The sequence below is a fragment of the Pseudochaenichthys georgianus genome, chromosome 9, assembly GCF_902827115.2.
Source record: "Pseudochaenichthys georgianus chromosome 9, fPseGeo1.2, whole genome shotgun sequence".
NCBI lineage: Eukaryota > Metazoa > Chordata > Actinopteri > Perciformes > Channichthyidae > Pseudochaenichthys > Pseudochaenichthys georgianus.
The window spans coordinates 17,791,760-17,808,398 of record NC_047511.1 but is presented as its reverse complement, the minus strand read 5'-3'; the positions used below and the strand labels follow the sequence as shown (position 1 = coordinate 17,808,398).

At 40.1% G+C, this 16,639-nt stretch overlaps 1 protein-coding gene across 2 annotated transcripts; it reads right to left on the bottom strand.

Annotated features, from left to right (window-relative positions):
- Positions 1-933: 933 nt before the first annotated feature.
- scarb2a (scavenger receptor class B, member 2a) lies at positions 934-16,168 on the bottom strand. Of its 2 annotated transcripts, XM_034091658.2 has the most exons (13): positions 15,653-16,168; positions 11,678-11,835; positions 11,359-11,506; positions 10,855-11,049; positions 10,046-10,137; positions 9,213-9,332; positions 8,289-8,467; positions 7,039-7,157; positions 6,684-6,757; positions 6,513-6,564; positions 6,270-6,422; positions 5,040-5,087; positions 934-4,728 (listed from the first exon to the last, which is right to left on the bottom strand). In XM_034091658.2, the coding sequence occupies exons 1-13, from the start codon at positions 15,773-15,775 to the stop codon at positions 4,597-4,599; spliced, it is 1,593 nt and encodes a 530-aa protein (XP_033947549.1). In that variant the 5' UTR covers positions 15,776-16,168; the 3' UTR covers positions 934-4,596. The 2 variants fall into 2 exon arrangements, with proteins under 2 accessions (XP_033947549.1, XP_033947550.1); XM_034091659.2 differs by lacking the exon at positions 5,040-5,087.
- Positions 16,169-16,639: the final 471 nt, after the last annotated feature.

Sequence of the window (16,639 nt, the reverse complement as noted above, 5' to 3'; positions counted from 1 at the left end):
TTAATTTTCTTGTAATATTATCTTTTACATTACTTTATTTGTACCTATAGGCTATGTATCTATTTATTTATTTATTTACTAGCTAGGACCGGGAGGGCAGGGGGGGAAGGGACAAATATTGACTGTATAAATCTAAACTCATTGTGCCTGACTCAATTAAAAAAAGAAAATGTAAGACTGGAACAAGTGTAAGCTAGCCTGGCTCTGTCCAAAGGTTTCAACATGTCACAACCATCAGCACCACTATGACTCTATGTTTAACTTGTTATCTCTTGTTTGCTTAAGCTTTACAATCGCTGAAGTGTAAATACATCACATTGTGGTGTAACTTGGTAGGCTACCTGTTTTAGTGCAAGGATAAGCCAACCTGCTCTAGCTTTACAGCATTGAAATGTGTACAACTTAATGTATCTAAATGTTGTGAGTTATATTTCTACTTATTAGAAGGTTCTCTCAAGCTTTTCCATTCCATCAAAAAGGTACACATTTAGATGTAGAAAATGCACTATGTTGCTGATCTGATACTCAGTGAATTACATAACTGTCAAAGTAACCTGATGGGTTAGGCCTGATGATTGTTCATGTTTTAATTTGAAAGAGCAACTTTTAAGTTTGTGAATATTGTAATTATATATTTTTATCTGGACTTGTAAAAATGACTTAAACAGGTAAAGTATTTAAAACCATGAAGCAAGAAGTTGTCTACTTTAACTTCTAGTTGAAGTCAAACCACATAAACTCAGATAGATGCTTTTGAAGGTTAAATCTTTTAATGCTCTAAACTCAGTACATTTCAATAAAGTATATTCAAAATAAGAAGTGAAGTTGCTTATAGTTTCCCCATTCATGTATTATCTTCCTCTGGGTTTATTACCACTAACTGGTTTATATATCTCTCGCCAACAGAAATACAAAAGACAGCAGAAAACAATGTGAACTTTGCATTTGATTGCAACTTTTATTTTTTTGCAAATACACTATAAATGTTTACAAAAGCACTGTAGAAACATCTGTGCAGTGTAAATTATCAAAACTAAAAATGGATATTACTTTAGATTCATTTTGCACCTCACATGACAAGGACTGTCCTATTCAGCAGCAAAACAAATGAGTATATCTCAAGAGGAAACGTCCGTTAGTGATTTCAGAACATGGGGAGGTGCGGTTTGTTACACCAAAGAGCAAAGTAAGGGAAATTATAATAACGAAAGGATGGTATGGCACTAGTGCTCATCCCTGAAGGAGGGCTTCATTCATCTAGATAGTTTACACAGCATCAATGCTTTTACTTTACGCAGTCAAGATAATCAGCCTTCCAGTAAAAAATCACTCCAGTTTGACAGAAATGGTGTTTACAGGTCCACAAACACAAATTTACTCATACAGGTTCAACACCCAAATCTTAAACCATTCATGAACACTCTTACAGACATTGTACAGCTTCCAGTGTGAAATACTGGTCCATCTTTTTAGTTATTTCAGTGTGAAAAAATGTAAATGATCAAAAATGAAATGTTGGATATTACACACAAAAACGACAACTAAATAACGCTACAGAAACAAATACTGCTACACAACAAATCACAAATTTAGGGGAAAAACCAAATCAAATAATACACATAAATATTGTGTGGCCCCTTACAACATTTTTTATTTTACACAACTCTGTATTGCTTTGACTTACTTAATACTGAGATCTGCTCATGAAGAGCATTGATTACTTTTATTTGCTTTTGCACCAGGGGACAAAAAAAGCAATACCCATCAAACCAACTTGTGAAATTTCTCTCATTTTCTTTTCCTTATTGCCTTGTTGTAAAAAGGCACAAACATACATGCGTTCACGCTCACACAACACTGCTGCAAATACTTCACATAAGTGGTGGCACAATTTAAAAAAGAACAAGGTAGGGGGTGGTTTTGTGGCACAACCGTTATCACAGAGGAGTAAACACGGTGTTGGGGAAGATCTATGTGTGTTCTCTTTGGTCAAGCAGTAATAGCAGTAGGCTTGAAAGATTGGACTCAAAGGTCGGTGTTGTAGAAGTCAGACAGCGGAGGAGTGGTGGCTCAGGCGTGTTTAAACACTTGGGATTAAGGTCTCATAGGTTCAAGTTTTTGAAAGGTGGATAACGATGCACTGTGAGTTTGCACAAGGCGGCGTTTGCTTGCATTTATGTGGAATACAAAAGGCCTTTAGTGAATCGATTCAACCTTTCTCCACCAGTGTGATTATATAACCCAGACTTCTGACACCAATCTTTACATGAAGAGGAGCGCCATTATGAGGCGCCTCCAGCGGATTGTTACGTTTACTACTACTATAATAAAATGATAACAATACATGTGATATGCTCATCTGCTAATAAGAGGAATAAGTGTGTTAAGTGTGATAGATTTACAAAAGTGTTGCTAGTGATAACTAACTGCGTATTCCAATAAATGGCAGCAAGCTTTGGGCTTTGTATCTTGTGCTCAGGTGTCCAAAAGGTGTTGTGACACAGAAAGCCTTTAAAGAAACAGCTTCTGCAGATCAACCTGAAACAAGAATACGAGCACGTTTTGTACACGCATGTACAAATACAAGTCCAGGTTATGGCATTTCTTTTTTTTTTTAGCAGCAATAACTAATACAATAGTATATCAAAAGAAGACACTCCATGTGGTGGAAAGCAAGGAACACAGAGGCACGGATGTGCATTTAACATCCATCCTAACCAATACTTACAAGGACAAAGAAACTAAATGTATTGAACATTTGGACCACCTTCATTGTAAAGAACAGGACAAAAAAAAAAACAGTAAAAATAAATTGAAATGTTTTGAACGTATGGACCACCGACATTGTAATGAACAGAACAAAAGAAAACAAGGAAATAATTGAAATGTATTGAAGTTAGGGACCACTTGGCTTGTAATGAATAGGACAAAAAACAACAATGAAAATACATAGGGCACAATTCCAGGCAAAGTGCAGGGAATTTTCCACGTTGACATTATTATGGCCTTAAATTTACTTCCCATTAACAACTACCGCTGTTGGGTTTGACGTGACAAGACGAGTGTGGCAGACAGAAAAACAACGACGCATGAAACATAAGACAAACAGTGATTCAAGTGCTGTGTGCTGCGTTTTGCCTGAATGCCTACAGCTCCTTGGCAAACTGAAAGACTGCACAGCGGCGAGTGGTGCCCAAGGCTCCCTCAAAAACCCCCAATGATTCCACTTTTTTTGTTTAATAGTCACGGCACTTTGATAGTGTCTTTGACCGATCAGCTGTTAATATATATGGTAACAGGATGAAAAAAACCTGGTATCCTTGTGAGGACTAGTTTTAGCCATCCAAATTGTGCTTTCTCTAATAACAGTGTAGACTTGCAGGAGCGTGTCGACACCAGAGCAACGTTAGTGTCTTTCAGCACACCTAGAAGGACTGCCTACTGGATTTTGGTCAGAGGTATCTCAACATTACCCCTTTTACATATTTACAATAACGAGATTTCCAGCTTATTTGAACACTGTATGAACATTAAGAACACACTGAACCATTATAAGGCAGAAAGCAGGTTCAAGTCTCCCTTTTAAGTTCTGTGGGTGTTTTTTCTCCTTTTTTTATTTGAACGTGTGACGAGGCCTAAAAAAAAAGGCGCAATTTTATCAAGCTACTGGCAGGAGCCCTAATAAATTCACAGCTGAGTAGTCATCAGCTGACTACTCCTAACTAGTGTTCTGGAGGAGGGGGGGGATGAAAATCACAAGTATTCCAGGTGTTACTACACTGTGTGCGTGCATCCAAAAAAATAGTTTCCCAGGACAGCGTAAGATAAAAGGTGCACACACACTTTTTCTAACTGATACTGGAAGTGCGCTGCGTATGTGTGTGCACCAATTCATCTTAGGACCACAAGGCAAAATGCTAGAAATGGTTGGGCTCAGTGTTTTTTCTTCTTTACAAAAAGGATATGCTTAGCAAAACCATTGTATTTTCTGACCGCAGGAGCTAAGAGTTTCGTCCTAGGTTTTCCGATTACGGGGTCTTTCCTTTTAATCTTTCAGCTGCAAGTTTTCTCCTCTGACGTAGAGGAAAAGAGCGAGGATGCGACGCTAACAACAGCAATTGTTGTTCAGGTGAACAGTAAAACTCTCTCAGAGCGGTATCAGTCGGCAGAGTCTGTGTGCGTCAGCGTCACCTAAGCTACTGTGTTCCCACAGAAGAGTTATGGGAAAAAAGGCTTGTCCTGGCCCAGCCTCTTGCCTGGGTTCCCGTCATCATCTTTAAAAGGCCGACCAGGACGGAAACGAGGAATGAGAGTTTTTTAAGTTGCAGTACGGCAGGCGGCGAGGGCCATGCTCAGCAGGTAGAGAAGAGGAGGACAGACAGTCAGAGGGCTCAGTTTGAGGAGCAATGTCTTTGTTGTCTAACATTTACCGGGGCTTGTGTCCCACGCTATTCCTTTTTCCTCCTCAACCCTCATAAAAATAAGAGTAAATGAGCCTGCTGTTTATGCAAACCCACCACCCGTGGTAATGTAACACCCCTGTGCTGCTCCCTCAGCCCCCTTCCTGGGCTCCACACTTGGGGAGGGGATCCTTGATCAACACTTCTGGGCCTCCACTGGAGACATGGCAATGTAGGAGCCGTTCTTCATTGGCTGATTGGCGGGCATTTCTGACGGCTCGTCGGGTTTGTCGCTGACCTGAGTGTAGGCCGTGTCGTCTTTCACCGTCTGCGTGGGAGGACAGAAGGCGTGAGTACAAACTAGCGAAGTGGAAAGATGTCTAAATATTATTTTATGGACACAGACAACAATGAGAATAAATGCTTTTGAGTGAAATGGTCACATTAAACCACAAACATCCAAGTATTCACAAACACCACTGACAACTTTTACTTTAACTAAAAGAAGAAATACACTGAGGCGGTAACTCAACAGATAAAGAGTATCATGTCCCAAATTAATTTAAATTATAACAACCAGAGATGATGGATAACAAATTAAGAAGGAGAATAGCAAACAAGGCAAAAATTAAGACTTACAGCAAAAGAATGAAAAGCTTCAGTAAAATCAATACGTTTTACTTCATTCTAAAACAGAAAAGGGGAAAAAGGGGGGGAGGTTACAGAAAATTTAAATTAGAACATGGTTAATACAACACTTCTTCACAGTGCAATTAAGCATGTTTTTAACATTTTCTCTTTCTTCTCTAAACTACTGACTAAACTGTTGCATGATAAACAAATAGTCTGGGGAGATATTTCCCATTTAATGAGATTGAGATGAGGAGATTGATACCGCTCACGTCTGTATGCTAACCATGATGCTACGGCTAGTTAGCTTAGCCCGAAGCTTTGATCATTTTCTGCTATTTTCATGATTTTATAACAGTACCGTGTTCTTTTTCTTTATAATCTCATTATTCTTTTACACTTTGGCAATATTGTTCTTGTTGCGTTCATAGCAGTAAACTATATTTGATTGAAATGACTGGAAATAGAGGAAAAGGCTTTGCCTATAATAATAAAATCCAGATGGGCCTACATGCACCTCTTTAACTTACTAATTAACCAGGTGGATCTTGTTTGTTAAAAAATCCAAGTACCAAATAGTTAAATTAACACTGTTTTAAGACAAAACAGATCCTGGAGCATATTTATCAAACAGACATAACTGAAATCAATCTTCCCATCTGCCCCGCATTAACAAAAGTGAATATTTTACAGAATATCAAACTGCTCCCTTTGAGATGTAGCATACGACTCTCTGGACAGTGAATAACCTAAACTGCAGTAGCCTGAGGGCAGTGCCAGTCAGGGTTCAAATCAATAATCCTGCACTACCGGAGATAAGAGAGCTGAACATGTGCTGGACCTTATTCTCAGTACGGCTTGAGCAGTTCAATGCACTTTGCTACTCGATATTGCAAAGCTAGCTCTTAGCTACACTGAACTGGAACTAAGATACAACGACTGTTAGAAAACATTCAACAAGGAAAAAAACAAACATTTAATTCAGAATTGTGGGGAAATTGTTCATGCTGGCTTTGCTGCACAGGAATCATGCAATGTGTTAGTTAACATGCTTTGGGGTTAAAACCTGCAGCAGCTCATTGAGGAAACCGTTAACCATGCTAAAACTGTTTACTGTGAGATATTACCGCAGCCTTTATACTGTGAGCTAATGTCAGTGGGTAGCACAAGCCTTTTCGCTAACTGAATTAAATACTACATTTTACTCCACCGAAGCACAGGGGGAGAAGAAGCTCCTACCTTCTTCTGGCGGTTTCGACAGAACAAGACGACCAGCACCAGCAGCAGGATGATGCCCATGCCCACGATTAGCAAAGGGAAGTTTGACACCAGAGTCACAATCAGGAGGAGTGTCCTCATCTGGGATGCAGAATTATCATCGATGGTTGCAGTCTAGAATTGAGAGACATGATGATTATTGATTTGTGATTCAAAAATGATGAGAGCCGGATTCGTGTCGGACATTTGAATGAAAATTCTCACCTCATTGACGAACATGATGGGGAAAATGGTCTCTTGGATCAACTTGGTTTTACTGAAATTGAAGAATAGAGACAGATGTCAGGGAGGACATTTGGCTCAACATGTGACCATAATGAGGACACAAGTGTGGCAACAGTGGACGGGGTCAGAGTTGGACAAAGATCGACTCACGGGAAGCCTGTGACTCTTTTCAGGATGATATTGAGCTGAGCTCTCTTGCAGGCACGGATGGGAACCCCTGAGGTCTATAACAAAAAGATAAAAAGCGTTATTTATTATTGGGCTTTTGAATGCGTGTTTTGTCCTAAAATACGAGTCAAGCACTGGTGATGTTGAAATATATATATATTTTTTTTTAAAGGTAACTTGCTGGCCAAAAAACACAAATAAAAGCAGAGCTAATTCTATGGTGACTCAAAAGAACTATTAATTGAGATAAAAGGCAGTTAACAACCAACAAAGCCAGCCTCAACACAGATCGCTGCGCAGGGCTGTAATCAGTAGGGATATTAAATATTAGTCATACCGGTTGCAGGTCCAGATACGTCTCGTGCTCCTCCTTGTTGGGGTTAAGCCCTTCAACAGCATTGATGTACTTTGGGTCGGCTTGATAAAAGTGGGGAAAAGATACCACGATGGGAGCACCTTGAATAAAAACAAGAGACAAACATTAGTGAGGAACAACTCAAAACCACAAGGCAGAAAAAAGATTTATGAGATAAGATTAAATGGTATTTAGTAGATAGTGGTATAGTGCAATGATAGTTGAAGAATGTTTATAGTCCTAAGGAAAGATAAGCTGGAAAAGTAAACAATATTGTGTTTCAGCACTAAAAACACAGTTTTTCCCTTAATTTAAAATGTTCACATTTTATCCATAATTTAACTGTTTAAATTGGATTTTCTTTTAAGTTACATTTCCAAATAAAAAGGTCTTATAACTGTTTGTAAGCCTTGCCTACAATGAAAGGAATTAAGGTCCTGGTGGAGACATTTTGAAATCTTTATTTATGAATGTGTGGACTAAAAGAACCAAAGTATATATTGCTGCTGAAGCTTAAATAACATTATTATTTTTTGTACTAAACTGCTACAGAGGAGGTCATAAAATTAATCACAAATTCAAATTGTGTTCAGTTGACGTACAAACTGTGAACGATAAAAAAAGACACGGAATGATTTTAACCACAGAGGCAGTTTCAAAATGACACCCTTGCACATGACATGACAACAGGGCTCGGTCGTGATTGGCTCTCTGAAAGCATCACAACAATCCCTCCAATCAGACGCCTTTGCCTCATATGAAAATGAGATGCTGAAACTACAGCCAATCAGTTTCAAGCACATACATCAATACATATAGTGATGTGTTTCTCGCACTGGGTTTGTATGTGTTAGAACAAAATTACAGAAAAATAAGCATCCTAAAGAAAGTGGCTGTAAAATAAACACAACAGAGTTGTGTGGCTACAGCAGCATATCTGTGGGCACACTGTCCTCGTGTGTCAAGCCTAATCAGAGCAATCCCACTCCACTCAATGACCATTATAAATACCTCAATGGCCTGCAAACACAGACAGTATAGTTAATCATTGAACCGTGTATTGAGTGAAAATCAGGCATGCTCAAACAGTGGGAATGTCAGATAGCAGACAGGGGACACGGCTGCTGACTGAAAGGACATTTTTTTGGGGGTAGAATAAGGAGGGGGAATGGGTAAATGGGTCAGACTCTCTGGCAACTGAGAGGGGTGTGAGAGGGGGGCAAGTCCCTTACCTTCGCGACAAACGCTGACTTTAAGCACCCCGGTGCCGAGACAGTCTCCAGCTGGCACACAGAAGCCCGCGTTGGCGGGGTTTTCCTTGGGGTTCATGAGAACATCGTTTGGGGGTGCAAAGCGGTACGCCTGGATGCCTTTCACCTCAACGTCTTTTACGTATGCTAGATGGATAGACCTGAGGAAAGAAATAGATTGTCAAGATTGCGTTTATATGGCTTTTAAGAATAAAATCAAGCACTTTCAACCTAAACTAATGATTTCCAGGATTGACAAGCCTTTATTTTCACATTTAAATGCAATAGCTAAAGAAAAGATTTTCAGAATGTCACCAATGTGTAATGTGGCTTTTTACCAGCTGTTAATATGAACTTAAAATCTATGTTTTCATCATGGTCATTAAATGCTTAGCTAGCTCCAGTCCGCTCTGTGACATGGGTGAGACCCGGGGAGAGAAGCTATAGGATTGCTGCATTGTAGATATTTGAAACGATTTGGAGTTTGAATTGGTAGATAAAACATATTATGAAATATATAAAGTTAATACTCCTAACTCTGAAAACATAGCAGTGAAAATCAAGCTTTTCCTAACTTCCAAGACTAACTCTGTAAATCTAGAAAAAGTAAATAGATGTAATGTTCCTTTTATTCTTTAATCTTCTGGGCATCCGAAATACGTAAATAAGCTTCCTGCTCCAGATGATAACTTCCTGTTTAATCACCCCTTCGAGCGTCTTGACTTTCCCACATGTGTTTTGTTCATCAACAGTCTTATCAGCGGTCGTAAAAACTACTACTCATGTCCTTATTTGTCTGTAAGCATATTTTAGATGACTCGAGTGCAATTTCCTGACTTGGGAGTTCTCGTCCTAGCTGCGCCCGAATTGCTTTGACCGTAAACAAATGTATAACCACGTGCTTACCTGCAGAGATCAGCAGCAAAGATGTAGAGCAGCTCGTTCCTGTTGATCAGAGGGTGGAAGACTGCGCCGTCTGTACCATTGATCATGTTGCTCGAATTGGAAGACCACCACGTCATCTCCCTATAAATTCAGAAAATGACTTGAGTACAACTATGAGGTATTTTGACATGACTGTTAATCTCAGGCCATTTCATGATTCGACTCTGCTCTTTCAGATAAAACAAAGTACTTGTGCAACACTATATCTGCCGGTTATTGATCATTTATTTTTGAGTTGGCCATTGCGATTTCACACAGCCAACACCCAATGACAGATTAAGGTCATAACAAAGAAAATGCTCACCTTTACATATTCAGAACTTTGTTAGTTATTCTTTCACACCAAATGAATCGTCTCACTACATGTTCCCCCTTTAGAACATTATATTTATGACAGAGGCCACCATTCTGCACAATGATTACAGTAGCTTGTGATTTTTGGAAGTACATTTTTTTTTTCTGATAACATCTCCGTTTTGTTTATTTTATAGTTAAGCATTTTCAATTTGGTTGAATATGTTGAGCCACTGTGTACTTTCAGTTAAGAAAAGGATCTAAAAACTAAACCTTCTGATTTAATATAAAGTCACTTTGATATCCAATCATTCATTTTGCAATAATGTTCAACATAGAGCCAGTGGAGCAAAGGCTGTCCCCCTCTGGACTTTCCAATACGGGTTTTGTAACTACTGTAGGTGAATGTGAATATCACGACTGGGAGGAAGTGGAAGCCCTGCGCCGACAAGACAAAGTATTTCCTATCATGAAGAAAGCAGGACATGACATGCCATTACCTGAGGCCATTCCACGTGTCGATCTTGCCGTAATCCATGTAGTTCTGCTCGCCGGTGTGGAACACAAACTCTCCTTCATGGGTGCCATTTTTCTGCAGAAAACAGGACGAGGTTCAGAGAAACAGCGCCAATGTTTCTTATAGGACAAACGAAGGAATGTGAGACAACTACTGCTTTGTATTTTTTACCATAAGCAAGCCCATAGGACTAGACTACAACAATACATTGGTGGGTGTTTTCAAATCATAATTTTCGACCTCTGAAAAATAAGTTGACTAATCTGCCACTTATTGCCTGAAATCGTTGATTTAGCATTTTGTCTATTACATTTAAAAATTGGGAAAATGCAAATGTTCTACTTTCTACAATTGGACATCTTTAAAATTGCTTGGTGGTCCGACCAATAGCCAAAGTACTGTAGACATTTGATGATAAATCTGAGAAAAAAAGGATCCATCTTTCACATTTAAAAAGATGAAGGCTCTGAATCTCTGATTTAAAAAAATGACTGAAACAATTGTTAAACTGTTTGTTTTCTTCTGATCAACTAACAACTAATGTATCAGTAAGTTCTAAAAATGCTTCACTCAGGGTCACAGGGCTGCTGTTGTCACTGCCTGTGCTAAGTTGCAGACGTTGCTCTATAAACAGGAAGTACAAGCATCTTCCATCAGCATTTGGCCAATCTCACTTCTCGTACATGACGTTGCCACAAGCACGCCTCATGTCTTAATAATCCCTAACAACCTTCAAGCAATAACATCTAGCTTGCATCGACAAATACATTCATGGAAGGGAGTGAAACATACCTTCCACATCAGCCCAAAATAATCGTCCACTTCTGGCTTGAGGGACTTGACCTTTGTGAGGACAGGGTCTTTGAAGCCCCACAGAACCTCGTGGACAGTGCGGGTCATGAACACCTCAACGCCCATGCTGTTCAAGTACATGGAAACTATAGTTCGCAGGAAGAAGGAGTAGGAGTTCAGCTCGTTCATGATGGCCTGAAGAAGAGAGAACAGAGTGGAAAGATTAGTTCGGTTTCTGCTTGCTATATGTCTTTTGTTTTGTGTGGAAAATCTCATGAATTAATGCTCTATTTAGGTTCACTTGGTCTGAAATGAGTGACGTTTTAACCTGACAAAATGTCACAATAAATCTAAGAGGACCATGGCTTGGAATGTGTTAAAGGGACAATGTGAGAAAACATACATGCCAATCAAATGAGTCCAACTAAAAATCTAAGGGACATGATTACTAGCTGCTGCCAGTCCTAATAACACACATTATCCTCTCCAGACACAATGTCTTACCACAAACGGGATGTTGACAGTCCTGATAAGGTCGACCTCAGGGTTACCAGCTGACTTGTCAGGAACAAACACAAAGGTTTTGGGATTCAGTGCAAAGAGCTTGGTCCCGTTCTCCAGGAAAGTGATGTTCTCCCGCGGTCTGAACTCCCTGGGGTGGAAATGTCAGTTAGTCCAGATGTCTTGTGTTTTGATGTCACACATTGGAAACAGAACGATCCCAGATGGATAATGCAAGATATCTTTCCTTAACCAGGGATTTTATTACAAACATGGAACCAGTGTCCATCACTGTTTATTACAGCTTCATTTCAAAACGTACCTGTAAGTATACGGTCCGATCTGTTTTAAAGATGCCTTTCCGCCTGCCAAGAACACCTCAGGATTGGTGACATTGAAGAAGTAATACTCCATATAAACGGGTGGAGGGGGATTCTTCCACGACTCAAACATTTGACTCTTCTCTGTCAAAGTTATTTCCTGGAAACAAAAAAATACATATTTAGAGTGAGAATCAACAAAGAAAGTGTTGAGGAAAAGACAGGTTTTGAAAGCTCAAATTGTACACTTTGGGGAAACAACAATGTTTTATTCACAATTGGACACTTTCAAAGCTCTTCACCGTTCTGATTGAGTGCCACCTGAGAGCACACATGGCACTTTTCTGCAAGGAGCTGGTGCCGAGCCAAAAAAAACAGAGGGAAGTGGAGAAAAGTCCTTCATAGTTGCAAAAACAGAAAAACCTCAGGACAGGAAGAAATGTCTCGTTTTATGGGGTTTTTTGTCTACGCAAAGTGACCACAGAACGTAGACGATGGTATCGATCTGAGTGATGTCACAAATGTTTCAGCTGTGATCATGTGGGAAAAGAGTCACCAGTGAGTAACCTTGTATGACATCATCTGCCACAAGAGTAACATAAACTGTTAACATTCAGCTGTGAGAAAACAAGCCAACCTTGGAGTAGAAAAGCTTCCAGTAAGTTAACTAAAGGCGTTTGACACTGAGAAAAAAGCATGCTTTTTCCAGGTGTATTTTTAAACTAGGGAAAGGATAGCCCACTTCCTTTGTGTCTATTTAATGGTGAGTTCCTGAAAACCTTCCGCCACTGGGTACAGCGAGGTGCACACTCGAGACGCTATACAGGGTTTTTTGCAATCAGTAGTTGCCGTTGAGAAAATATAGTTTAAGGTGTGGCTGGCACTTCCTGTTTGGCTTTCAACTTCAAACACGCTGTGCTCTATAGTATTGTTTGCAAGGTTATATTGTAACATCTTCTTTCCTAAAACAAAATAAAACTTTCAACCAAAAAGGGAAAATGTCTCACAAATGATGAATTACAGCCTTCACCCTTTCTAAATATGTAAGTAAGGGATATATATATATATATATATGAAATAGTCCAACAATACTGAAAAAATGCTCTTCTTGATGTTCAAGAGCCAAAAATGATGTATTTGAATGTATTGTCTTGTTAAACAAACATGCCAAAGCCCAAAGATTTACAGTTAAACAATGATATAAAAAGAAAAGAAAATCTTCAAATTGAAGAAGATAATTAATCACTTGACTATTGCAGCACTGGAAGTGTTGCTATTCTGCGTCCTAAGTGTTCTTTTGGTTGTTGTTGCTGTATTCTTATTCCAAATAATGACCACTTACAGATGTTGCATTGCACAATTTCAGATTCTACTCAGGACACTATGTCAGTTGTGTTAAAGCCCTAAATTATGAGCTAGAGCTGCGTCACAGTTGCACAACTACTTCTGAAGAAATAGAACTTGAGGTATTTAAAAGAGTGAGATTCTCTTGAGTGGATCATATCATATTCGTCATCTTAATTAAGAGCTGAAGGGAAACCAGGTAGTGCAACGGAAGTGCATGACCATCATGTACACTCTACGGGAGTCCGATAAAACATTATACCAAATGAGCAGAACTGACCAAATGTGTTCCCTTTCAAAGCTAAAAATGCAAACGGACACTTTTGAAACGCTTCTGTCTCGCCTGGCTTTCCCCTGCAGCACTCTGTGGGACTGTAGCTCACATGAATCCCTGTGTTTGTCCACCTTGAACAAAGGTCTTTCAAAAAGGCCTTCATCAGAGTCGGGCTATATAACCAATCATTTATCTCTTCGAAAGAAATCCTTGATCTATCAAACAGAAAAACAAGTTAAGGACAAAGTGGAGAGGTTTGTGGGTGTAATCAAAACACAGGTTTATTTATTCACTGATGGAAAGGTAAAATAAATAAGGACGACACATTAAACTAATAAAACCAGCCCTTAGCCAAACAACTTCAGGCACAGCTTAGGTGTGACAGGATCCTGCTTTGAACCGCACATGGAAAAAAACCTGTTTTGAATATTCAACATCCAAGTGTTGCGTCATTGCAACATTTTGAGCTAAAACACACTCAAAATGTATAGCGGTATGACCTTGTTCTTGAACACTTTAAAGCTCAAATCAGTCATACTACCTTGAAAGGTCTGCTCTCCTACACAGGGGTGAGCGGAGTGTTATAATAAGCGGGTGTTTTTCTTTTTAAGTTTCCGTGTCTTAGCAGAAAAATTCGGGATAGGCAGAGCCTGGAACAACAACAAGGAACAACGAGGCTGCTCGCAGGCAGAAATCATGCCCCTGAGGCCATGAAGTCTGTCAAATTGCTTGCATGGCTGTAACACCGCCCCCCTCCGCACCCAGCTCAGAAACAGAGTCTGTATCCCGGAGGTAACTTGTCCTGAACAACTAAGCTACATCAGTATCACCGAGAGGATTAGCTATGCTGTCATTTCATGTAATCGCCGGCCACATCAGAACTATGTCCCCTGTTGATGAACTTTGAATAACTCTTTTAATTTGGGTCCCCCGGGTCGCTGCCGGGAATCAGAATCAGACACAAATGAGCCCCCGACCTATATTTAACCGCAGGAGGGGGAAGCTGTGTCCGGGGGGGGAGGGGGGGGGGGGCTTTTCTGATGAGCTTGTTTCTACTTAATAAGTTTGCGTGGGGGTTACGGAGAGGCACAGAGCATCCAACAATGTGATTTATGTTACTTCGAGGAATGCAAGGTATTTTGAAAGGGTGGATGGCATAGGGTGTCAGCTGCCAAGCCACCCCATCAGCCCTAAACTGAGGCACCAGTACCCAGAACTGTAGACATGAAACCAATTTAGGACCAGCTGAGGTCGGAAAGAAATGTTAAACCCTACTTTACTACGAAATGTCAACCTGAATGGTAAATCGTTAGTTCAATAAGGAATCCTATGTGTTGGGTTAATGATTTACAGTTCGTCTCAAGAAAGGAAAGAGATCACAAGATGGATTTGTGAGGCAGTAAAGACTAGCAATAGACCAGTATTGCATTTCTTTTTTACACACACTAGGAAACATCAGAAGGACACACATTATTTTGCCCTTGAATCACCATGTATCCGTGTTTAAAGAAATAACACATCATGCAAATGAAAGCAGATTTGTTTTGGGTTAATACAAGTTGAACAGAGATGGGTGCCTGCCAGTCAGGGACTGTCCACTCACACAAGCTCCCTTCCCCCATTATGGCAGAGCCGGCCCACCTCCCCCTTACCACCTTCTCCCTCCTTGCTGAGATTTCTACTACTACTACTACTACTACCACCACCACCGGTAACACTCCAGTTATGTCAACCATCATGCAGAAATGTGTCACCCTGCCAATGGGCAGGTTACCTGAAAGCTCCTAGCAGAGAAAACATATTGAGCATTTTATCTAGACTCTCTTCCATTCAATAGTTGAATCCTGTGATGAGTTGTCAGAACATATACAAGCTGCAGATCATTACAGTAATGCGAAAGGAGATAGTTTTAAAGTAAATGTTCATAAATGGGGGGTAAGGTCATGATAAAGTCATATATTTGAGTCACACCTTCTTAATTCCCCTTGTGGGAGTTGTACGGGATTTCTACCTTGTTTAATTGCAAGCTTGAACAAAACACAGACGCTGCACAAGATGCAATATGATTTACGTTGCTTGGCTTAGGTGGCTGAAGAGAAAGCCTTTAAGTTCATCTGGCTGAGCTGCAGAATTCAGCAAAAATATAATACACCACTATTGTAAACAGCTTAAATAAAAAATATTTTAAACTGCATGATCTTGTGACAGATAGGCTGCGATCAGTGAGTGGATGAATGCGCAGTATTGCCCACTGCAGATTAAATGCTTTAACATTCAAAATCCTGATATATGGGAGAAGTGAGAAAGAAGGAGAAAACATAGAGAACCATTGGCGATTTTTAAACTGATGCAAACTCACCTTTTTTAAACGGCTTTGTATCATTGTTTGGAAGACTTGAGCCACGACCAGGGCGATTCCCACTATCAGGAGGTGAGCGCACACGATACCGGTGGCGTAAATGGCACAGGATCTCCGAGTCATGATGCCGGGCGGATGTGTTGTCGTCTCAGGGGTGGATAGAAACTTCACTGAAGTCGATGAGAACTTCCCAAAAAAAGATATATAAAAATTCGACCTAGAGATAGTGATGTGTAGGACCGTGGGACCTCGGATCTGTCGTCTCCGGAGTACCAGCAAGGGATTAAACTTCTCTCTTCTCCGCCCGGTGGAGTGCCCAGTGCGGCTGTAGGGTAGAACAAATGTCAAAAACGTTATCAAAATCTGAGATAACACTTGAACCCAGAGAGAGAGGGCGGACTAAACTGATCGGAGGCGGTGGTGAAATGAAACAGCAGCTCTCAGCACATCGTAGAAGAAGAGCGAGCTGTCCTCCTCCTCCCCTTTCTCTACATTAATGAGCCCAGTGAGGCGAACAGCGTCGCTTTGGAGAAGCTGCATGGGCGGTGTGTGTGTGTGTGTGTGCGTGTGCGTGTGTGTAAAACAGAGAAATGCAGTGATGGTGCTTTGCCTACATGGCTGATGTCACTATATAAAAAAACACGTGATAAATCAACTACATTATTTCCCCTATTTTATTTGTTGGCGTCTTTATATGCACACGTTTTGATTCATAACAAACTTTACGCTTGTTTTTTGTACTGTTGTGATCTAATTTCAAAGTTACTGGTCATTAAGAGCAGGAAAGAGGATTATGATTCATGAATGAGAGCAGCAACGTGTGGTAGTATTTCACCTTGCTTTGCTAATCAGCTTAACGGGGTTGTCTCGATGCTTACATCGAGGGGAAATTATTTACACTTTGACATAACATCCCATCATTCTCGTATTACTAAACTCTCACTCTCACAGAAAAAGTGAAGCTGAGGAGATCAGATTTATTATACT